Source organism: Acipenser ruthenus, chromosome 4, assembly GCF_902713425.1.
Source record: "Acipenser ruthenus chromosome 4, fAciRut3.2 maternal haplotype, whole genome shotgun sequence".
In the NCBI taxonomy this organism is placed as follows: Eukaryota; Metazoa; Chordata; class Actinopteri; order Acipenseriformes; family Acipenseridae; genus Acipenser; species Acipenser ruthenus.
In genome coordinates, this window is record NC_081192.1 from 76,267,778 (window position 1) to 76,294,196 (window position 26,419).

Sequence of the window (26,419 nt, forward strand, 5' to 3'; positions counted from 1 at the left end):
ACATATTATTAAGATGTAGATGATATAAAGTATCAGCTGAATACAAATGCTCTTGTCATGAGATCTGCACATAAAAAACCATAGGATATTGTACTGGGACATTTTCTTTAAACATTCACAGTCCTATGCATTACACTAATCATTTATGAATACAGCCTAAGGTTGAGTTCTAGGTAGTATAGAAGGGCAAAGATTCAACCACTGTTTACCTGAAGCTACTGTACCTGGATATTAGTCCATCATTTAATGTGCTTTTGGTTGGGCTGCAAGCAGGGGTCTGTTTTAACACAGTCTCTTTTCACTTGGTGGAAGGCTATTTCATTACCTGTTATTACAACAATGTTACTTTGCCTTCCTCTGAAATGTGTCTTAATCTTGGCAGTATAAAGTTATTTATCTTATATATTAACTGATTAATATATTGTTTTACTCTTCACTTGTACAGCAATTGAGTGGCTGTTTATTTAAAGTCTATTAGAACAAACACAGAGCATGGACACAAATTGTAAAGCCAACCGTGACACTGGGTTTCTGTGTTGTTTAAATTGTTCTGGAGACACATGTCAGATCCCTTTGTGACTGAAAGATACTTGCAACAGGGAGATGCAGCTTTTTTTATATTACATAAGGGGGATTTAATTTGCATCACATTAATCATCAGTCAAGTGAGGCATGGCCCATTTACATGAAAAAGTGTGTGTGTATCATATTGCATGTGTTTTTCACCACCCCTGTATCTTACATCACTGGTTGGTAGAGCAGCTAGTCTCCTTCAGTAGAGTTTGTTTTGTATAATCCTACCTGATTTAAATCTGATAACCTGCAGTTATTTCAGCCTACTCATTCCACTTTGTTCAGTTTTACTGAACGAGAGTAATTATGGTACTGATTAAATCAAGAAAAAGACTCCAGGTTGATGTCATGCCTGTTTGCTAATTCTAGTTAATGAGACTCACCTTTCAGGAAATTAAATTACAATACGCGTTTGGTAAGCCTGTGTGTGTGTACTGTGCCTGTGTACATTTATGTAAAAATTAGGCTTCAGTGAGACTTAAAAAAATGTTAAAGCTTTTTAAAAATAGTCAAAAAACAAACAAACGTATCAAGTTATACCCATATAAATTAAGTTATATAAATAAAATAAAAGGTACTTGTTGACATAAAAAGCTGGACTAGTTGGGGTACTTGGGGACCAGGGTAGAAAACAAGTTGTTTAAATAACATGTCAGTAAATGAAGGCCTGTGAACAGCAACTTCACAGTTATCTTAACTAATGTATTCTCCCTCTTATTATTTCCCTTGATTTAAATTCAACTCTTTATATCCAAGCATCTTGTTGGCCTTTTTTATAGCTTCCCCGCATTGTCTAGATGAAGACATTTCTACATAAACTCCTAGATCTTTTTCATAGATTCCTTCTTCAAATTCAGTTTCTCCCATATGGTATTTATAATGCACATTTTTATTGTCTGCATGCAGTACTTTACACTTTTCTATATTAAATGTCATTTGCCATGTGTCTGCCCAGTTCTGAATGCTATCTAGATCATTTTGAATGACCTTTGATGCTGCAACGGTGTTTGCCACTCCTACTATTTTTGTGTCATCTGCAAATTTAACAAGTTTGCTTACTATACTAAAATCTAAATCATTAATGTAGATTAGGAAGAGCACAGGACCTAATACTGATCCCTGCAGTACTCCATTGGTTACCTCACTCCATTTTGAGGTTTCTCCTCTAATCAGCACTTTCTGTTTTCTACATGTTAACCACTCCCTAATTGTTTATTTCTTAGCAGATGCCCTTATCCAGGGTGACTTACAATTGTTACAAGATACCACATTCTTTTTACATACAATTACATTATTTTTTTACACATTATTTTTTACATACAATTACCAATTTATACAGTTGGGTTTTTACTGGATCAATCTAGGTAAAGTACTTTGCTCAAGGGTACAGCAGCAGTGTCCCCCACCTGGGATTGAACCCACGACCCTCCAGTCAAGGGTCCAGAGCCCTAACCACTACTCCACATTGCTGCTTCTTGCATTCATTCACGTTGTATTTAATTTTATGTTTCAGTTATCACATCCCGGTCACTTTTTACTCCTTTGGCATCACCAAGTTCTCAGACTTGTATTTTCTCACAGCTGGTACCCCAGAGTGGAAATATTAACCTGTTTCTGTGCAACACGTTGTACCTAGTGTTTGAAAGAAATACATCACTAAAATATCACATGGAATGTGTGTTCTTTAATATGGTGTATTAGATAAGACAACTGTGATATTTTAGATCAAAATCTAGACATTTGCCATGAAAAAACTGTTTGTCTACTGCACCATCTTGATGGAGAGTCAACCTAATGGATGAACTGCCTCGTTCTATAGTTTACAAAGTATTCATTATATACAGGCCATTTTTTCTTTGTTTTTAAAAAACAACCAAAGATTCTTTAAAGTTTCACAAACAGGACGTTGCAGCATAACAAGCTTTAATCAGTGAACCAATAATTATATTTCTGCTGTATCTCATAGTAGCCCATTTAAAGTCACACAGCATTTCTGACTTAAATCACACACTATTTGTAGGTGGAAAGCATGAGGGATTTAACAAAAAAAAGAAAGAAAAAGAAAAAAAGATAAACTGCAGCAGTGGATTAGTATTTTTAATCCAGCATTCATGCTTTAAAATTGCAGTCTGCAATAGATACAGGCTTACTAATTATTCTGACCTCATATTCACAGCAGCCCCCATGCTGCTTGCACAATAGAGAAGTCTGCAACCTGCCCTCCCCCAATTATAAATATTGCACAGAGAAATAAAATAAACCCATCAGCTGCTGCATATCCTTTATTTAAGACAAATTAGAGTCCCATTAGTATACCACAACTATTAATTGAGCGTGCAGATGGATGGGCCCAAGATCAGCTTATAAAACAGCAGCATATTGAAAGCTGAACCTTCGCCATATGTGCTCAAAGAACAGGACTCCCCACCCCCATTCAATAAAAAGCAACTGTATTTTATTTTATTTCACATTCAACCCTTTGTTTGTAAGAATTGGTACTGGTCTGCGGGAGAGCACCCCATTCCCAATGTTGAAATGCTGAGGGTGAACCTCAGCAGAGATGAGGAAGGAAAGATACAATCTGGGGAAAAAAAAACACAAAACAATGAGGGACTTCAGAGAATGTTGTTATTCTAATGAGAAGTATGATTTGTGTTGATGGTTAGTGTTACTCTTTAACCTTTTTGCTGCCAAGCTAAACAGAACACTACCTCTACTGCTGCACCACAATAAAAATGCCAACTTCACATTGTTCATCATGTTTAATTAATTTAATTACCACACAACAACATATTATTATAAAAAAACATTGATAGATTTTGGATGGGCTATCAAAAATGTGTTGTAGTGTCAGTTTCAGAAACAGTTCTGTCAAATCCTGATCGCTTAGAAATACATATAGAATACTGCATTGGGTAGGCTGTGATATGAGAATTTAATGCACACCAAAGGGGTGGGATATTTTCATTTATCACCCACTACCCTATGCAGTATTTTTATAATCTCTAGTCAGCAAATTTTGTTTCTGACACAGAGTTCTGAAGTTCTGTGTTGCTTGTTGTGGGGGTGCTTACTCTACTTAGTTTATGTCAGTGAGGTATTAGACAGAGAGTGAACTGGATAAATTATTCTATTTAAAATAGTAACAACTTTGATAATTTGAACAAAATTGTAAATAAGGTTTGCATTATGTGAGACAGTACAGAGAAAACGGCAATTGTAAAGGTCTGTACTATGAGTTATAACTAGAGCTTCTGATTTTCGTTTTTAACCGATAAAAACGATAAAACACCCAGATACAATATATATATATATATATATATATATATATATATATATATATATGAAATTGGTGTATAGCTAATAAACCAGAAAAACACTAGAAATGGTACTCAATTCATGTTGACTTCACCCCTTTCCCATTTAAAAAAAAAAAACTACAAAAAAACAAAAACATAGTACCTTTCCCAATGCAGTTGGGCAATGTCCCTCCTTCCTGATTATCTGTCATTGATTCTATCTGAATACTTTAAACCCACCCCAACTACTGAATGACAGCAATTTTCTATATTTCTATTGGAGACTACGCTTGCAAGATTTAAAACTAGATTACAATTAGGAACGGAGACTCGCTTGCAGGGTTTATATTACAGTAATATAGGGAGGATTTAAAACAAAATTGCAAATTATGGCAAAATGTAACATAATTACTAGACACACAAAAACTCCAGAAGAATGTGCCTGTGACCATAAGGATTTTGTTGAGGAAGACCACAAAGGAAAGAAGGTACAATTTAAATGTGCACGTACTATCAAGTTACTATACATATTGTGAAAGAAAAACCGCCCAAGCGTTTTGGAAAATAACCAAAAATAATAATTTCATACAGTATATATAAAAAAAAAGCCCTGGAAAAAAACCAAAAAAAAACAAACGATTTCGGGGTATCTCAAAAATAGCTAAAAATAAGCACAGAAAAATGAAACTAATTAATAAAAACCGAAAAACAGAAGCCCTAGTTATAATGCGACTATAACCAAAGTGAACAGTGAACTTGTAACTTTTAAACAGAAAGGTTTTCAGGGAATCAGGTGCAGCTTAATTTTTCATCTGTTGTGCTAAGTGCCAGTTCTGTTGTTTTTTTTCTGTCAGCTTTCCGTGGCAAAAGCTTGGATGTTTATGATGTTGTGGGGGCCTTGTTGTATTTGTTAAGTGTAATTTAGTGCCTATATACATTTGGTGAATAGTTACAAATGTGTAAAATAACTTATTGGAATAGAATGTGATCACAATGACACATTACCAATACTTGGTATCTGGGTAACACTTTAGTTTGCACAAATCTCTTAAAAATAATAATAAAACAAAACTGGTTGTGCTTTGGCGATGCAGCATTTGAAAACAAGTGACAGAAAATCAACATGAATGTAAGAAACAAATGATTGATATATTTTGTGTTTTTAGAAAGTTACAATTTTATTTGGTTTCAACACATCGAATTAGGCAGACGTGTTTTGCCAAACAGGCTTCCTCAGTGCTAATTTTTTTTGAGAGTGACTACTGTTTGATCTCGACTGATTTGAATGATATCCGTCTATGCACCAACATTGCTTATACTTTTGAACTGAACATACAGTAGGGGCTTTCACTGTAAAAAGGTTACTTCTAAAGTAACTAATTCCCTGGGAAGTGGCCTCTAGAGATGTGGTAATGTTCCAGATCTCAGTGGCTAGGGGGTTAACTGTTGGCAGGCATGGGGATAGTCACAATAAATGAATGCAGATCTTTGGCCATTGACCAGGGAACTGACTTTCATCCGAAAAGCCAGATTTGGCAAGCTGTAGTTGACGTGGCACCTGCATCAAGTCAAAAGCCCTTGAGTGGTTTTCATTGATGGGGTATGGAGGCTTAACGTAGGAACACACACATACACACATTTGTGAGATTTACCATTTGTAATGGAAAATGTGCATGACTTTTCAATTCTGCAGCACTGGGCAACATAAGTAAAGTTTGTAGGTAACATAACAATAAAATGGTGCTGGTGTCCAATTAGTGGTTTCCAATACCTAAACTGAAGAGTGCCTGGGTTTAGTAAGTCAAGGAGGATATACTGTACCCGAGGCATAAAGTAGAACAGAAGACAGCTTGAATTGTTACATGAACTAAAGTAGATGGGCAATACTTCACATGACAGAACAATTTGTAAAGTATATTGTATCTTTGACACAGACTCTTCAATATATACTGTATAACAGTGCTGTATCATAGACTGCACACTGAAGTTTAACCCTTCTGGAGAACAGGCTTTCCACCCCTAATGCCTCTGAAGAAGTTTCAGAGATCACTCTCCATTTTAAAGAACTTGGTCCAGGTATGACAGGGCAGCAGTGTGGAGTAGTGGTTAGGGCTCTGGACTCCTGACTGGAGGGTTGTGGGTTCAATCCCAGGTGGGGGACACTGCTCCTGTACCCTTGAGCAAGGTACTTTACCTAGATTGCTCCAGTAAAAACCCAACTGTATAAATGGGTAATTATATGTAAAAATAAGTCGCCCTGGATAAGGGTGTCTGCTAAGAAATAAATAATAATAATAACGACATAATTAATAATTGTATTTCTCCACTTTAGATTCACTTTGACTATTATTTTCTATTTCAGTCATTACAACCTGGTGACACTTTAAAACTAAAAAATGAACCTTTGTGGTGAATTGTAGCTCTCGAGCATGCCTTATTTCTAAGTACAAGTTTAACCATTATTCTCCCCCTACTGGATACACAAAATACCTCAGTAATAAATGTGACACAGAAGAAATGTGATATATTTCTAACATCCAGCTGAACTTGAGAGCTGTGCTTTTCAATTCTGAGTTGAGTTATAATGACTGAAAGAAAATATACACAAAGTGATTAAAAAAACAAAAAAACTACATTAGTTAACATACCTGTACCAAGTGGCTCTTTAAGTACCCGCAGATCAGCGTTGTCATGACTGCCTAGTGTGACTCTACAGCTAATTGACAGTGCATGGCAGGTTTTCCCTTTTTAAAATAATCTATTAAATCATTTCATAATTTACACACACATACGTGTTTCAATTGATGATATATATTTTGGCCGTATTGGTTTCTGCAGAAGTGACTGGCTTTGGTTTGGAACTCTATGTGATCATTGAGGGATTTGGGCTCTAGAGAACAATGTTAGCTTAGGATGCTGTTGTGATTGCTGGCTTGGATCCAGTGCACCTGAGAGGGTCCCTGATGTATTTGCAGATTCATAAACCCCAAAATAAGAGGCAATAATTAAATTAAATCATGGGCAATGAGAGGTCCATGCAGCAGAGCAGTAATGTATAAAATATTGTACATCTTTGGGTTCCTTTGCACATTATTTGACTCGTTTCTGATGTGCCTAATGGTGTGCCTACTTCAGTTGTTAAACATTCATAATAAATGGCCAAATACTGCATTTTGTATTGATGTTTTTGTCTTTACAACTCAAAGACGGAAAAGTAAATTGCAGCAATGGTTTTAGAAATAAAGGAGAATATGTTCCAGCTGATCTCACACAATTCAGAGAGCAGGCACTTCTGAACTGATTTCCAAATATATTTCTTGTAATGAGCTGACAAAGAAATGCTGTGAGTAAGCTTTCTGTCAATCATATGCCAACTAGAGCACCATGAAACTCTTCGCTTAGGAGTGTTTGGAGCAATTACATTGTTGAGTTTTCGTGCTTTAATGGTACAGCCATGCTATTAATCACATGTGACCAACATTAAAATATGATAGTGTCAAATGATTTTATGGCTTGAATAATATATTATATTATATATATAAAATGTATTATAACTAGGGCTTCTGATTTTAGGTTTTAACCGTTAAAACCCGATAAAACACCCACGATACAAAAAAATAATAAATCGGTGGATAGCCAATAAACATCGGAAAACACCGGAAAAACTGTGGAAATGGTTAAACTATTCACGTTGACTTTAACCTTTTCACATTTAAAAAAATAAACCTACTACAAAAATAATAATAAATACATTTCCCAGTGCTGCTGGGCAATGTCCCGCTTCCTGACTTGTATCTATCATTGATTAGTTCTGAATACTTTAAACCCGCCCCAACTACTGAGTGACAGCACATTCCTACATTTCTATTGGAGACTCCGCTTGCGAGATTTAAAACGAGATTACAATCAGGATGGAGGCAGGATTTGAAGCTGTATTACAGTTGACACAGAGGATTTAAAACAGAATTGTGGTGAAATGTACAAAAATGCCTACACACAAAAAACCCAGAAGAATGTGCCCATGACCATAGGGATTTCGTTGTGGAAGACAGTAAAGGAAAGAACGTACAACTTAAGCGTGCAAGTACTGTCGAGTTACTATCCATATTTTGAAACTCACATAGAAAAAAAAAACAAAATGCGCAAGCATTTTGGAAAGTAACCGAAAACACTAATTTCATACAGTATATCAAAAACGAAAGCCCCGAAAAAAAAAAACGATTTACTTAAAACTCGAAAATAGCTAAAAATAAGCACCGAAAAATACAATTAATAAAACCTGAAAAACAGAAGCCCTAATTATAACAAGAGAGTCATTTGTGCACTACAATGCTTAATATTGAAGAGGTGCTGACCAGTATAAGGTAATTACATGCAGTGAAGTCAGATCTGGCTGTGGCTAAGTGGACAATCATGCAGAAGTATGTGTGTTCCTTTCTTTTATTTATAGATACTTACATCATTGTTGATAGTGTCCTGAAGGGACTGCAAGGGACCTAAGCTACTTTTAGTCACATTGTCAGAGAGGGAGAATAGCTGAGCATTTTTATACCTCTTATCTGAGCAGCTCAGAGAGACTATCATAAACTGGTCTATCACAGTATATATTGATTGCAGGCAGTCCGTCCACATGCCCCGACTGCCTGAGGATTTCGGACCTGAACAAATAGAAAATTAGGAAATAGCTGGACTACAGTGGGTCTTCAGATACAAAAGCCATGGTGAGGTAAAGCTAGAGAACCTATGAAATAAGGTCTGAGATTAATGGATCTTTGTTTGGGCAAGAGAGAAGGCACGGGGATAACAACCTGTTTTATTATCTGCATATCACTGCTGAAGTGCATTTGCTTTCTCTCCAGGGGTAAGCAATACATGTTTATTCTGTTAAAATATCCACTGCAACAGCTTTGAAGTGAGTTCTGATCTTTACCAAAAAGTGTTTTCATTTAGTGAATAGGTGATGTGGTTTGTATGTTGCTACATCAATGTATGCCCCCCTCTTCCTCCTCACAATTCTGGTTCTTGTTGAGTTTGTCTACTCATCTTGTTTTGCTGTGTCTTTGAATAAGTCTCTGTGGCTTGGATTGCAGGATGTATACAGGTCAAGAGACAGCTGTAAGCTTCTTCTCAATCGGTATGCTTTTCACACTGCATCATAGTGGGATTCTTTTTATTTACCTCACATCCGACAGAAAACACTAAAAGGAACTTATTTTGTGTGGTAAAATAGAAAGAAGGCATAATTAACCAAATGTCACTTTTTAATACTTTGTAAAACTAATAAAGAAAACCAATGGCAATACATGTAAGTTTAGCCTTGTCATCCCAGTGTTCTCCCCTTTGACTGGAGCTTACATGAACAGTATTGTTTGCCATGTATTACTGTGTATCATGTAACGTTGGAATTTATAGATACTTTCAAAAAACCTTTTTACAAACATCGTATGAGATGAGAGGGTAACAGCACAGTGCACTGTATTATACCACAATGGGCATTAAAGACCAGAATGTTTATTAAATGTATGTTTATGAGGTTGAGGTTTTAAGAATTATGTTTAATTGAATTTCCATAATGTTTTTGATCCTAATGTGAAGTCATATAAAAAATATAAAAATGACCATTGGGACACCATTATAATACCAGTGTGCTAAAATTACCCAGGTCGGGGCTCCTGAGTGACGCATCCAGTAAAAGCGCTCCGTGTGGAGTGCAGGATGCGCCCTTAGCCTGGAGATCGCAGGTTCGAATCCAGGCTATGTCACAGTCGACCGTCACCGGGGGTTCCTAGGGGGTGGCGCACAATTAGCCGAGCGCCCCCCGGGTAGGGAGGGCTTAGGTCGGCAGGGGAATTCATGGTTCACCGCGCACCCGCGACCCCTGTGGCCGATAGGGTGTCTGTGGTTCTGCAGTGGAGCCGCACCTCCGGCACTATAGGTCTGGTGGCCTCGCTGTGGATCCGCAGTGCAAAAAATGATGGATTGGCAGGAGCACGTTTCGGAGGATGCATGTTCCAGCTACCGTTTCCTCAGTCGGCAGGGGGTTTGCGAGCAGTGAGCCGAGGATACAGATAATAACTGGGGAGAAAAAACGGGGTAAAAAATTGGCAACGACTACATTTATTTAAAAAAATAATAATAAATGACCAAGGTCAAACCAATAGTTGAGGACAGCATTATGGCAACACTCTAGTGATAACTTAAGTATTGAATAAACTACATTGACTCCCAGAGGGGTTCACATTACTTGTAAGATACTTACGTTGGTCTAACCCTAACCCTAACCCTAACAAACTAGGGTTAGGGTTAGGGTTAGAAAGGTAGTAAACATTTTGCGCATAGTTTAGTTCATATTCTGAAGAAACAAGTAGAGCAAAAAACAAAAATATGTCTCGGAACTACATTAGGTTATCTGGGATTGTCACAGTTTCAGCCTTAATTTGTTGTCCCGGTCGGAAACAGTAAAATTGTTAGTTGTTTCGGTTTTGCTATTAGTGTGCTTTACAAGTTATGCAGAGTAATGTATTAGCTTATGTTAGCGCCATTCAGAAATAAAATAAACAATGATATGGATTATTTGTTTAATCATTCTGATTAGGAGTGGCTGATCTATTTTTTAAATCTGGCTTTTTGTACATTTAACAAGTGATGACTTTATGACAATATAAAGAAAATAATGAGTTATTATGATCTGCAATAAATAAATCACCCGATGTTTAGTTTAGGTGATTGAGGTAAAGCATAGTAAATCATGAAGGACATGGTTGCTGTAAAGTATATACATGGGAAAAACATAAACATAAGAGTGCATATTCTTCAAGATAAACTTGTATAAAGGGAAGTGATGACACAGGCTTAATGGCATCAGCTGAGCTTGGTGAACTATAGCTGCTCTGTTGTCTCTATGAATACTGTACTGTTGTTCACAATTAGTTTAACATATAGGCTGAAATTCCGTGGCACCATGTCCCTCAAAAAATATGGAACAACTGACATCAAAGAAAAATAACAGAACTGATTTTGCAAAAGAAAGAAAGAAAGATCCTCTGAGCTACAGACCTGAGTTCCCAGTGACATTAAGTGTGAACTATTTGTCATGACTGTGTTTATGATGTCCACAATAGTAAACCTGTCCAGGATTTCCATGTACAACATGTCTGTTTGGTTCATATGTTTGTTGTGTCTTATATGTGTAAAGTCTTCGGAATGCTGTGGCTCTCTGTCCTGCTGTGCTACCTTGAAAATGAGACTATAGCCATCTCAAGCGGTTCATATACAGTTAATAAATTAAACAACAGGTACAGTATGTATTGTGGCCTATGCCGGGACATAGAGGAAGCTTTTGAGTGTCTGGCAGATATTGTTTAAGTTGCTGCAGTTGTATTGGAATTGTGTTATATACAGTAGGTGTGCTTGTTATGCATGTGTGAAAATTAATTACTTTAATGGTGCCTACAGCATTTTAACAGTAGGAAATAATTACATGTTAACTACTAACTGCAGCATTGCCAGGTATGGACTTACAGATTTAAAAATTAGTATGTTTTAAAGCACATCACCAAAGCAGGCCTGTGACCAACAGACTAGCCAAAAAGAAAAGGGTTGGCAGAAATGGCTCATTTTTGTTGATAATTTGTTAAAAAAAAAAAATCATGAAGAGCTAATCATGTGTGTATTGTGTACTGATAGGATATGTTCTGTCCATCAGCTGGCTTTATGCAGCAGCAGAACACTTAATGAAACACCTCACGACACCCCAGAGCATGTTGTTTCCCACCATGTTGACATACTCTTTATCTTTAAGAATCTAGGCCATCGTTAACCAAGATCATGCAACAGTCTCTTGACACAGGGGTTGTACCGACAGACTGGAAAATTGCAAACGTAATACCGATTCACAAAAATGGAGACAAAACCAAACCAGGTAACTACAGACCAATAAGCCTGACTTCTATTATATGAAAACTTATGGAAACTATAATAAGATCTAAAATGGAAAATTACCTATATGGTAACAATATCCTGGGAGATAGTCAGCATGGCTTTAGGAAAGGGAGATCGTGTCTAACTAACCTGCTTGATTTTTTTGAGGATGCAACATCGACAATGGATAATTGCAAAGCATGCGACATGGTTTATTTAGATTTCCATAAAGCTTTTGACAAAGTCCCGCATAAAAGATTAATTCTCAAACTGAACGCAGTAGGGATTCAAGGAAATGCATGCACATGGATTAGGGAGTGGTTAACATGTAGAAAACAGAAAGTACTGATTAGAGGAGAAACCTCAAAATGGAGTGAGGTAACCAGTGGTGTACCACAGGGATCAGTAATAGGTCCTCTGCTATTCCTAATCTACATTAATGATTTAGATTAGACTCTGATATAGTAAGCAAACTCGTTAAATTTGCAGACGACACAAAAATAGGAGGAGTGGCAGACACTGTTGAAGCAGCAAAGGTCATTCAAAATGATCTAGACAGCATTCAAAATTGGGCAGACACATGGCAAATGAAATTTAATAGAGAAAAGTGTAAAGTATTGCATGCGGGCAATAAAAATGTGCATTATAAATATCATATGGGAGATAGTGAAATTGAAGAAGGGAACTATGAAAAAGACCTAGGAGTTTATGTTGACTCAGAAATGTCTTCATCTAGACAATGTGGGGAAGCTATAAAAAAGGCTAACAAGATGCTTGGATATATTGTGAGAAGTGTTGAATTTAAATCAAGGGAAGTAATGTTAAAACTCTACAATGCATTAGTAAGACCTCACCTAGAATATTGTGTTCAGTTCTGGTCACCTCGTTACAAAAAGGATATTGCTGCTCTAGAAAGAGTGCATCATAGAAGAGCAACCAGAATTATCCTGTGTTTAAAAGGCATGTCGTATGCAGACAGGCTAAAAGAATTGAATCTATTCAGTCTTGAACAAAGAAGACTACGCGGCGATCTGATTCAAACATTCAAAATCCTAAAAGGTATAGACAATGTCAACCCGGGGGACTTCTTTGACTTGAAAAAAGAAACAAGGACCAGGGGTCATAAATGGAGATTAGAAAAAGGAGCATTCAGAACAGAAAATAGGAGGCACTTTTTTACACAGAGAATTGTGAGGGTCTGGAACCAACTCCCCAGTAATGTTGTTGAAGCTGACACCCTGGGATCCTTCAAGAAGCTGCTTGATGAGATTCTGGGATCAATAAGCTACTAACAACCAAACGAGCAAGATGGGCTGAATGGCCTCCTCTCGTTTGTAAACTTTCTTATGTTCTTATAAAGGGGCATTCAGAACAGAAAATAGGAGGCACTTTTTTACACAGAGAATTGTGAGGGTATGGAACCAACTCCCCAGTAATGTTGTTGAAGCTGAAACCCTGGGATCCTTCAAGAAGCTGCTTGATGAGATTCTGGGATCAATAAGTTACTTACAACCAAACGAGCAAGATGGGCTGAATGGCCTCCTCTCGTTAATAATGTTCTTATGTTCTTATGTTACCTACTTTTAGGTCAGTTCTACCCTTTGATTGGTTGGGCTAATGAAAACTACAGTTATGGCTGAAAGTTTCGCATCACCCTATAGAATTAACAAATTGAATAAAACCTGCTGAATAATGTTACGTTAACATAGTGATTTAAAACTTTTGTGCCACAGAGATGTGTGCACAGATAACTCTTCCATTAGCGGCACCTTATCTGATTAACAGTCCTAGAAAGAATCACTCATAATAACTTTTTATTATTTTACCCCAGTATCAAACTTGTTTTACATCATTAGTTTTTGTCAATACAGCCATCACACCCATCACATTGCAAAAAGCCTAGCCATTAACCTAGTGGGCAGAACCAAGCAGGAAAATGTGCTGAGCAGTTAGTGAGATTGAGCTACCTCCATTTATCTTCTCCAGTACACACAGCATCAACTGCTGAATTCCTTACCCTGCCAAGCCACAAACCTAGCAGTTATTTGTACTAGCAAAGCAAGTTATCAGCATCTTTCAACTCAGAATCTGTACTTCTGCCTTCAATATGTACTTCTATATGTACCCAGAAAAGTGTATTATATTGACATATAATTATGGTTAAACTAAGAACTGATTTTTTAAAATGTTTTTTTATTCAGCTAATATTGGTACATGCTTGTTTTTAAGAGGCCGCCACACAGACGCAATGCAGTTTTTCATTTGGCAACAAGATACTTTGCAGCGACATGACCATACTTGCCAGATCAATAAAACTATAAAAAAAAATCGCTGTTGACAAAACTGTGATCAAGACTGGTACATATTCATCAACATGATGAGGTAATTATGAGAGCCTTCTCTGATGGAATTTCAACATGTATGGCAATAAATCATAAATACCAGACTTATCCAGTTCCTTCGAAATGGACTCCCATATATTACCTTTCGAATCTGTATACTTATAATTGTGATCTTTGTCATAAAACTCTGGGTATTTTTCCACAGCAAATATTATTTTTCCCTCTGTCATTCTGGATCCTGCTTCACCCTGCTGGACCACGTGCATTGAAGCTGTTCTCTGATTGGTCAATTCCCTAGATGTCGCACAACAAATTGCAAAAAAATAGGATTCAATTCTCTTTATTTCACCTGTCATGTCGCCTGTGGTGTGAAAGATACTTATTAAAAGTATAGGTTCTATTAATTTTCTCGTCTGAATTGGAGTTAGAGTAATTTTTTTTTATTGAACTGTATTGAAAAAATAGTATTGTTAACTTTAAAAAACACGTGTTGCATCTCGTCTTAAGTTACCATAGCAACAACCAACAAAGTTTTTTTTTTTAGCCCTATATTTCGTGTTCCGCATTTTCGGTTTTTATCTTCAAAAAATATTTCCGGTAATTTTTCTGAGTATATTTTACTTATATTAAAATAGGGATAACATCTGTAAAAAAATGTTTTTAATTGAAACATCGGTAAAAGTCGGGGGGGTGGGGGGTTCGAGAATCTCAGAAAAAAACCACTTTGATTAGTCGCAGTTCTAGTTTCTGATTAATAATGTTCCTGGCATGTATGATGAACCAGAATCTGTGCAAGTCAAAGTCACATTTTCCCAAGTTAGCTGGTACTTTGCGAACGTCTGGGCAATCGCTGTGCTGACGGAAATAGTATCTACAGAAGGTATGAACATGACATCAGCACAAAACAAGCCAGGTTTATTTGCCTTGAAATCATTAAAAAAAGAACATTGACAACTAAAGCATCACCATTTTCTGTCAAATATGTACGATTAAGATTGTAGGAGTTGTTTTACTACAGACAGTACTGTCGAACAAAGTCACCGATACATACCTCTCTGCAATAAACACTGGCTGTCCAGCAAAAGCACAGCGCTCTGACACACTCATTAACACAGTCATTCTGCACTCTCTTTATTAAAGCGTGTGTAAATGCAGGATAAATTGATTGCTTGTCTCTCAGTTCACTTTCTTGTTTTAGTTTAATGTGTCGCTTATTTTTCAGTATGTTCTTTTATTGTCAGTGTGAACATGTAACTCAATGCAGCAGTATTTGCAGCGCTGTGCATCCTCTGCCTCATCTGACCCACTTCTGCTATTTTTGCTTTTCATATTCTTTGAAACATTAGTTTTCTTCTGAATATTCATAAACTGATTTACGTTTTCTCCCCATTCCTCATCCACTAAAAATATTATATGTTTGTGTAAGTATTTCAATTTAGTTTTTGATCAAGCTTTACTACGTCCAGCAATTGCCATACTAATCAGACTTTGGTCAATATAATCAGGTGATAATGTGTTTGTGAAGTGACAGAGAACCACGTTTGAACGTTACTTGATCATCTGACGTCTAAACGTCTGCTGTATCCTAGGATACAGTGTAGAGCTGCTTATTACAATGCAGAAAATAAAACAGCATTTTAATCAAACTATTGTGTTATTTCCTAGAAAATAGTACCGGGAAAATATTGAATAAAAATTGGGTATAAATCAGTAAAAACCGATGTCCATTAAAAAAAAAAAAAAAAAAAATCCTGTAATTTTTCGGTAAACTACAGAAAAAAACCGAAAACCGGAAATGAGGTACACTACCTATACTCTAGTATGCGTGACTATTAAAGTTTCACATTTTCCCTTCAAATATGTAATCTCAAACGTAATGCTCTATTGCCTGTTCTTATTAGAAGTTTCAATTTTTAGTTATGGCTTCCCTTCAGAGCTTTTCAGTATAATCTAGCGTGGCTAACTGAGTCTTAATCAGAAGATCAACAGCGTTACGCTGCATTTCACATCTGACCCCTTCACAAGACAAGCCCCAAAATAAAACAATAACATACAGTGTGGTTCTTACCACTGATGTGATGCAAAACGAAATGAAGCCATTTCAATCCTCACTCCTATATTAACAGCACATACAACTGCTTACAGCAGCGCTTTAAAAGGGGGCAGGAGGATGTGGGTCTCTCCTCCATTTAAAACCTGTGCTTAGATCACCCGATCTACTAGTGGGAGTACTTTCAGACAGACAGCAGTTCGTCATCGGAGGCAAAGCCTCTGGTAAAAAAAAAAAACTCTGGTCTCCTCCAATTAAAACCTGTGCTCAGATCACGCGATCTGTCACTGCTAACACTGTGTTTAATGGGAGAAGGGAGGATTGCCTCCCTTTGTGTAAAAAAAAAAAAAAAAGCTCCTCCAGGACCAAAACACCACCTGGCACTGCTAGTACTGTAAGCATGTCTTTCTCAGCAGCCAGAATTGCTGTTAATTTAGGAGTGTTGAATCTAGAGTTTAGGTTAAAATATTTTTTTTCTTGATTTTAGCCAATAATTATATTTTATTTTATAATTTTTTTTTCTTTTTTTCCTTTGAAAAGTTGAGGAGGTTCTGCCTCCTCTAAGGAGCCTCCACTGAAATACTTTTATACTAATTAAAATTGACTTAATTTAATGTATGAATTATCTTGCCTGTATTACTGATCGTTGTCTTGATAATATCGGATCCAGCTCATGCATGATGTACAATGAAAAAGACCAAAAAACTTAGACCAGGGAGAAATTTGAAAAATCGCAACATTTCAAACAAATTAATATCACTGAGACACTCTGGTATGAAATCTTACAAAGGTAACAGTTATCGGAATGCTAATATTTTTAAGTTGTATCTAGCTACCATAGGACGCTATTACTGTCACATTGTTCTTAGAATGACTGAGCTTAGGGTGGCGTCTTCTCCCGACAATTCTGCAAAACTTTATCTCAAATTAGTCTTTGTAGTTACTATTTTCTGATTAATATTGTATAATATCGACGATGGAAACTTTATTTGCAAATTACTGTACTGTATTTATAAAAATGAAGTAAGGATACCACATCTCTTGTGTATTAATATTTTTTGTAACATTAAACAATGGGTCTATTTATTGCAAATCATAATCCATTGCTTTATTTTTATTGTCATTTACCATGTTATTACATGATTATGTATGCCATATTACATGATTATGTATGGCATGGGCAGCAGTGAGGAGTAGTGGTTAGGGCTCTGGACTCTTGACCGGAGGGTCGTGGGTTCAATCCCAGGTGGGGGACACTGCTGCTGTACCCTTGAGCAAGGTACTTTACCTTGATTGCTCCAGGAAAAATCCAACTGTATAAATGGGTAATTGTATGTAAAAATAATTTGATATCTTGTAACAATTGTAAGTCGCCCTGGATGAGGGCGTCTGCTATGAAATAAAAATAAATAGTAAAAGTGCTACCAACATTTCTTTTGTCGTCTATGCTGGAAAGTGAGATAATGCACTTACATTGCACCAGGTTTCTGCAGGCTGATAAAAACCTCCTAGACCTAGACCTTTCTGAAGTTAACCTTCATTTTCTTTTTTTATTTTATTATTTTTATTTAATTGACCATATTCATACACGGCAGTATTTGTTTCCAACAAGGCCTCTTTGATCCTTGTACTTTTTGTGCCTCATCTCATCTCACTGACAGGGGACAGAATCTGTAATGGCAGTGCATCAAATAACACTGCCCAGTATACATATACTGTACAGTAGGTACTGTGATAATAAATTGGTCTTATTAATGTTGAAGGGTCCCTTGCGGTTTTTAATTTATGAAAATTTGTACAAATGTATAACCTCATAGAGTTGCAAGAGGTGCCAGGTACATGCCTGTTGGCCATTTGGCAAAATTGTCTGTGGGGTATGTAAACCAACTGGACAAACTGTGTTTTCTGTCTGATAACGCTACATTTTATTAGTGTCAAATTTAAAATGGTTTGAGGACACTGCAGCTTTAATATCTTGTTTTTTATTATTATTATTGACAAAGTGAGAAATCTTTTGATATCTCTCGCAGAAATGAATGTTGGTAGATTCTGCTTACATGAGTAAACTGTATGAGTAAACTACAGTACTTTGCTTTGGTGGTCAGGCAGCATTTCCCAAAAACAAATGTATTTTCCTCCAAGGGAACAAACAAGACATTCGAAAACAAGAAACACATACCCAAAATGCCATTGACAATCTATCTATCAAACCAGGCTTTCAGTTGATTTATTGGAGGGGTATTTAGGGTATATGGCACCTGAAATGCATCCAGGAGGAGAAATTCACTTCTCAGGCATTTCTAGGTCTGATATCCTCTAATTTACTGTACTTATTTAGAGACTCCATGTTGTTCATGTGGAAATTACTGGCTACAAGCGAATATGACAAGCCTGACTGAGTCCGATGAGAATATAATTCATTGTCTGAAAGCAAATTGTAGCTGTGCAAGCTGCAGGGTGGAACAGACGTCCTTTTAGAAAAGAAAAAAAAACAAGCCTATTTTAAGCTAACAAAAGTTGCCTTAAAAGAGGAGGAAAATCTTCAATTAAATTGAAAAGCTGTACTAAAAAAAAAAATTAGTTAAACAATTAGGCAAAGGTTTGATGAGAAGGCTTTGTCTATTAACCTACACTCTGTTTGAAAAGTATGTGAGGATGTAGAAAAAATGCTCTACGGTACAGTATATATGGTATGTACATATCTACCCCACCACTATTCATGTGTAAGTAAACAGTACAGTTAAAATAGTACCTATGGACATATGCTATTCTGATAAGTAGGTCTGGATTCAGTGCATATCATGATATATTTGACTGTTGCAATATTTTGTTAAAAGGTAAAATTTACAAAAGATTAGGAAGCATGTACAGGCAGTCATAGCAACCTTTAATAATAAGCTAATAGAAAATATGCAATGGGAGGTTTTTTTTCTTCATCCCTGCATTTGTCTCTCCATAGTCTACAATACGAGCTATATTATGCTACAGTCAAATGCTGTAGCTCCAAGGAACCAATTTACATGGAGTGTACTGAATAGCCAGCATAGTCTACCTTACTGGCATAGTACCTACCTACTGCCAGGTAAACTCTTGGTTAATTATGTCAGCCACCTGCAGTGCACTGTTACCTGACATAACCTGAGAAACAAAACGGCAGCTCACATGAGACTGGTTTCAGCACCTCTTCCATTGTGTAAACCCTGACGTGAGGCAGCCTTCCTTGAGTCTGACAGCACAGCGTCTCCTCTCTTCACCTAGAAGTTATTTCTGAGTTTTTTTCCCCCAAAATACAGAACAGTGCTTTAGGAATTTTAATAGTGTTTGATCTGCTACAGTGGTTTTATGTAACACATTCACTGGGTTTATGTCCCACATCAATGCACATTTTCAGATGTTTCATTGTTCCGCACGAACTGCCATCATGTTTTCTGTTTATCCCACAGGTGATTAAACATTTACTTAGGATGATAGATTTAATTAAGTCATTTATTGCTATGAGGAGCTCTGAATTCAAAGTTTGTCAATTCAAAGTTTGCCATTTTTGTGATGTCACTGAGCTAGCCACTAAAATGTGGAACACCTGCACGTGCAGTATAACAAATTAAAACTAAAAAACAATTGGAATGCACATGTTCTGTATGGCCTGAATGTTTCTGATGCTGCCTCAGGTCAAAGCACTGCAGGTCCACAGGGTTAGAACATAAGATCATAAGAACATAAGAAAGTTTACAAACGAGAGGAGGCCATTCAGCCCATCTTGCTCGTTTGGTTGTTTGTAGCTTATTGATCCCAGAATCTCATCAAGCAGCTTCTTGAAGGATCCCAGGGTTTCAGCTTCAACAACATTACTGGGGAGTTGGTTCCATACCCTCACAATTCTCTGTGTAAAAAAGTGCCTCCTATTTTCTGTTCTGAATGCCCCTTTATCTAATCTCCATTTGTGACCCCTGGTCCTTGTTTCTTTTTTCAGGTTAAAAAAGTCCCCTGGGTTGACATTGTCTATACCTTTTAGGATTTTGAATGCTTGAATCAGATCATCGCGTAGTCTTCTTTGTTCAAGTCTGAATAGATTCAATTCTTTTAGCCTGTCTGCATACAACATGTCTTTTAAAGCTGGGATAATTCTGGTTGTTCTTCTTTGCACTCTTTCTAGAGCAGCAATATCCTTTTTGTAACAAGGTGACCAGAACTGAACACAATATTCTAGGTGAAGTCTTACTAATGCATTGTACAGTTTTAACATTACTTCCCTTGATTTAAATTCAACACTTCTCACAATATATCCGAGCATCTTGTTGGCCTTTTTTCATAGCTTCCCCACATTGTCTAGAAGAAGACATTTCTGAGTAAACATAAACTCCTAGGTCTTTTTCATAGTTCCCTTCTTCAATTTCAGTATCTCCCATATGATATTTATAATGCACATTTTTATTGCCTGCATGCAATACTTTACACTTTTCCGGAGCCAGCATCGCAGCCGTTGTGCGTGCTGATGCGCTAGGGAGGCAATAAGCTGATCCCTGGAGCCAGCATTACACTTCAGCCATCAACACCAGACAGAAGGATATCTACATCATCATATGGAAGGAAGCACAAATGGATGGAGACACAGATGGATCACATTAGTTTACTGTCAAGCTACGTCTTAGTTGGTGCTTATCTTGGCGAGAGCCGAGTTCAAATCAGCATGAAGTTTTAACATCTACTCTCGTGTAATGGAAATCATTATTAAATGTCATCTGCCATGTGTCTGCCCAGTTCTGAATGTTGTCTAGATCATTTTGAATGACCTTTGCTGCTGCAACAGTGTTTGCCACTCCTCCTATTTTTGTGTCGTCTGCAAATTTAACAAGTTTGCTTACTATACCAGAATCTAAATCATTAATGTAGATTAGGAAAAGCAGAGGACCTAATACTGATCCCTGTGGTACACCACTGGTTACCTCGCTCCATTTTGAGGTTTCTCCTCTAATCAGTACTTTCTGTTTTCTACATGTTAACCACTCCCTAATCCATGTGCATGCATTTCCTTGAATCCCTACTGCGTTCAGTTTGAGAATTAATCTTTTATGCATGACTTTGTCAAAAGCTTTCTGGAAATCTAAACAAACCATGTCATATGCTTTGCAATTATCCATTGTCGATGTTGCATCCTCAAAAAAAAAATCAAGCAGGTTAGTTAGACACGATCCCCCTTTCCTAAAACCATGCTGACTCTCTCCCAGGATATTGTTACCATATAGGTAATTTTCCATTTTAGATCTTATTGTAGTTTCCAGTTTCCATATAATGTTTTTTTGCCATTATAATGTATTTGCTTACGATTGTAAGTCGCCCTGGATAAGGGCGTCTGCTAAGAAATAAATAAATAAATAAATAATAATAATAATAATAATAATAATAATAATAATAATAGAAGTCAGGCTTATTGGTCTGTAGTTACCTGGTTCGGTTTTGTCTCTCTTTTTGTGGATCGGTATTACGTTTGCAATTTTCTAGTCTGTCGGTACAACCCCTGTGTCAAGAGACTGTTGCATGATCTTGGTTAGCGGTTTGTAAATAACTTCTTTCATTTCTTTGAGTACTACTGGGAGGATCTCATCTGGCCCAGGGGATTTGTTTATTTTAAGAGCTCCTAGTTCCTTTAACACTTCTGCCTCTGTTATGCTGAAGTTATTTAAAACTGGATAGGAACAGGTCAACATGTGGGTTATGTTGTCTGTATCCTCCTTTTTAAAAACCTGTGAAAAGTAATCATTTAATATATTTGCTATTTTTTTTTTCTTCATTTATGATTTTGCCATTTGTGTCTCTTAGACATTTAACCTCCTCTTTGAATTTTCTCTTGCTGTTATAATATTGGAAAAACATTTTGGAATTGGTTTTAGCCCCCTTAGCAATATTGATTTCTATCTCTCTCTTGGCCTTTCTAACTTCCTTTTTGACTTGTGTTTGCAGTTCCAAGTACTCTTTCTGTGTACTTTGTTTTTGGTCCCTTTTAAATGCTCTGTAAAGTGCCTTTTTTCGCTGAATTTTTTTAAAAATTGATCTATTAAACCATTTTGGCCATTTTGTTTTAGATTTAGATTTGTCTACTTTTGGGATGTAATTGTTTTGCGCCCCTAGTACTACATTTTTAAAAAACAGCCATCCTTGATGGGTTGATGCTGGGAACTAGGTTTAATAAGACACCTTGTTGTAGAGGAATGTAGAACCAAGAGTGGCTGCTTGAGCATAATTCAAGGCTCCGGGCAACCTCTGCTGTAAGCAAGCAGACTGTCTCTCACCAATAAAAGCAATGGATGATTAACTAGCCAAGCCACTTTTGGCTACAACAATGTATTAAAGCTGATAGGCAAAGGAATTTGAACATTTCACAGTTGTTACTTTACTTAATGATATTTGCAGGTATGGTTTCCTTTCTTTAAAAAAAAGTATATATATATATATACTACCTGCAACCCATTTTTTAGCCAAGAAACGGAATTGCCCGAAGTTCAGAAAACATGCTGCAAGGACATTAGCACAATGTAGTCCGATGAAATGCAGTACACTCTCGCTATAAATCCCAATTATTAGGACCCTTCCATTATAACAAAGCTGATTCCTGGATCCCATCTACAACACGTACTTTACTGATTTAAAAAGAATGTGTATGTATTTTTTTTTACTCAGTGTGATACGTATGCGCTGAGACGGAAGTGTCACGAAACTGAGGTTGATGTTGGCTCCTACAGCTTCTATAATGCAACCATTTAAAAAAAAAAAAAAAAAGTACCAAGAAGTAAATGAACATTTGCAATTAAAACAAAACTGAAATGTTGTTGATTTTGCTGATACTAACTGGAAAAGGCAGCATAGGCCTACTGGATGCAGCAGCATGCCACAATAGGTACTGTACGTGGTATAATTCTACTTAATTCACGATCTCATTGCTAGTAGTAGTCGTAGCCTAAAAACTGAGTTAATTTTATAAAGTAGGCCTTTATTAGCTATGTACAATGGTGAAAAGACAATTAAGTTTTTGACTTTTTCTACACTAAATCGCCTTGTAGGCCCATCAGAAACTGAACCTGTCTCTTCTCAAGTTCAGAATGTTAACACAATGAGAGTGACAACGATACTGTACTTCCAATTCAAACAGAGGTTAGTGCGTTTTTTTTTTTTTTTTGTAAAACCTTGCAAAGTGGTTAATATTAAGCTCCAATGTAAATATTAAAACTGTTTAAACAATGTCAGTTATGCTTGCCCACGATGCGTGGTAACAACTGGATATGAACAGGCTACTGTTTTTAGTATTATTACCAGTCTACAAATTGTTTAGGAGTAATCTGTAACTTCACCTGTTCTGTACACTTTATTTTCATGCATTGATTAAAATTCCTGGTTGTGCCCTCCATTACACCCACGCTAAAGAAAGTAACACAATTAGCACAAAAAAGTGAGAAAAGCCATAATACTTTTAACTCAATTAAAAAAGTGGATAATGTAATAAACGCTAATAAGACATAAAGAACTTTTGAATGACTTGGTGATCACTCCTTTATGACTGAGTGGAGGTGAGTGATTTAGATCCACCAATGTTTAGGATACTAAAATAGACCTCATGGTCTAGCGTCCGTCATATGTCACAGGGCTGAATAAACTAAAGAGCGTCTAAACAGCAGCTGACCTGATGTAAGCCTGGAGCTGGCAGAAAACCTGTTAGAGCAGAGTTTAGACAGCTGCTGTGTTCTATGTACATGTGGTGTTCCCAGTGGACAGTGGAAAGCTTGGACAGCGTGCAGTCGATTAGAGTAAATAAACTGATTTTCTTTTTATTTATTTTTTTAACACCAGACCGATCCTTCTATCATGATCCAGCTATCCAGTGTGCTCTGGCCTGGCCTGTGAGCTAAGGAAGTGTGCCAGTATCCAGGCAAGGAGATTCAGGTATTAGTCTGACTGATTGCTGTACTTACCAGGGTCACAAAACATAGTAAATCCTTAATCAAGCAATCACTGGGAGTAAGCAAGCTTGAGATGGAACAAGTGGAGCTCATTAAACCTGTGTTTGTACAGACAGGTTTGATGGAAGGGGCTGGATAGCAGAAACATGACCACAACATAACATCCATCTTTTTTTTTTTTAGCCCAGTTGGAGAGCTATAATTATTACCTTAATAACAGGCTTATAGGACAGTAAACATCTGTGTGTGAGGGAGTAACAGCATACAGTATATGGTGTTTACACTCAATGTCAGTTCAGTCTAGCACAGTGAGTCTATCTTTCCTTAAACTGAGGATGAGTGGGCACCTGCTGCTGAAACTACCTTTTAGAAATACTACTACGCCAACATTGTTTTACGATGGAAGTACCTGTAGCAATGGAAGAATGTGGTAAAAAATCACCCAGTATTCAAACTTAGCTGTTGAAACTATAGCTTTGACACCCTCTTCTTCCTATGCACCAAAACTAAACTGTGCTTACTTGTAGCTGTCATAGTACAGTGCAGAGAAATTCCAATGCAAAATACTGTAGATGAATGAATGGATACACTGCTGTGTCGAATGCAATTGCTTCTGCAGGAACAAAAGGTGAAAAAAAATGAATAATCATCTATGCCCTGTACAAAGCGCCCTTGTTAGTGGTTTGTCTCAGACATTAATTATGCAGGGCAGTGAAGGAATATGACTGAAACATGAAACAGCAAAGCTTTGTGCTCGTCCTGTTTGATGCTGATGGGGGTCTTATTAGCAACGGTCACACAGACATCACTTGATTCGCAGCCCTCTGGAAAACATAACTCCTTTTTGTTCCTTTTTAGCTGGAATAAATGGCTTACAACTGAACTGATTGTGAAGAAAGTGTCTGCGCTTGAGCAGCAGTCATCACTATGAGCAGCATTGGGTGGGTTTGGAGGCATTTTTAGCAATGATCATATATTTTGCTGACATTATCATACAGTATATGTAGTGTGTGGTAATATACAACAATAAACAAAAAACATCCAATATGTTCTCACACATAGTAGCTATGAGAATAACATCCACTCACCACTAGCTATTTGAGAAAGTACAACATGAAATCCAAATCCACTTTCTGGAAATATAGTAAATGGGAGTGCAAAAGAAAGATACCACAATAGGAACAGTCTCATATTTTAACACAAGAATGGCATCTCATTGGTTGGAACTAATATAGACTGGTTGTGCCATGCGACCATAACAGAATGCTACATTATCAGGACCATAGTGCAATATGTGTTTCCTATCCATTGCATTGCCACTACCAATATGCTGGTAGTGTAATACTTAAGGCTGTATTTTTTTCACAGATTTCATAATTTCCATCAAATGTACGCATTGCCGTGTAATATGTAGTTCCTGCTGAAAATTAATTGAAGAATATTCATATTTTATATCACTTAAAAATAACTACAGCAAGTGTTTTTGCCTTACTGACGGACTACCTGTTACATTGCATTTAGGAACCTGTCAGCCAATTTAATTTGCTTGTGGTAAATGATTGAACACTGCATATAGCTGCACAATTTCTTTAAAATGTCATCATCGAAAAAAGACACCAGCTGCATCAAAGATCAGAAATATTTCTGCTAAAGATCACTCTGTCCAGTACAAGAATGGGACATTTCACACAGCGTTCCCTCTAAGCTTTTTAGAGCCTGAGAAATTTGCTGTTTTGACTGAGAAAGGGTAAATTATCAGTGAGAAACTTTCAGCCACCCATTAACTGTTGAATTTATTATTTTTGTTACATTATAACATTTTGAAACAACATTCCAACACAAGTATCTCAACAATTTTACAATTTGCTTTAAATTTAAACATAAACAAGACATTTATTCTGGCTCTGCCTCTGATTCTGAATAATCCTCATATAAAATAAAATAAATATAGAATTTTTATGAAGAGTGTATTTACCTTTAAAGCCCGCCGCACACAGCCCGACTCAAGCCGTCCCGACTCATCTCATCTCAACTGGCCGTACAGAGTTTGGATGAATCGTATCAGTGTGCGCGCCCTTAAAACCAAGATTATGCAGATTTCAGTCGGAATTTCGTCAGATTTGAAGATTGAACATGTTTTGTTCAGATGTGATCAGTCTGTCTGTGTGCAGCGGTTGCCGACCAAGACTGACTGAGACCGATTAGTCATAAGGGTGTCAACCAATGGTGAAGCAGGTTTAAGTGACATAGCTTGTCATGTAACTTGTCATACAAGATGGTGGAATA

At 36.8% G+C, this 26,419-nt stretch overlaps 1 protein-coding gene across 12 annotated transcripts in view; it reads left to right on the forward strand.

Moving 5' to 3' along the window:
• The window catches only part of LOC117400384 (poly(rC)-binding protein 3-like), a 311,376-nt gene that overhangs the window by 234,596 nt on the left and 50,361 nt on the right, over positions 1 to 26,419 (forward strand). The window contains exons 2-3 of one of the 12 annotated variants that reach the window (XM_059022799.1): positions 24,024 to 24,116; positions 24,992 to 25,074. The exons of 10 other annotated variants lie outside the window; for them this stretch is intronic. In XM_059022799.1, coding sequence (XP_058878782.1) covers positions 25,061 to 25,074 — 14 coding nt within the window. In that variant the 5' untranslated portion in view covers positions 24,024 to 24,116; positions 24,992 to 25,060. The remainder of the gene's footprint in view (positions 1 to 24,023; positions 24,117 to 24,991; positions 25,075 to 26,419) is intronic. One more of the 12 variants, XM_059022801.1, reaches the window with a different exon arrangement.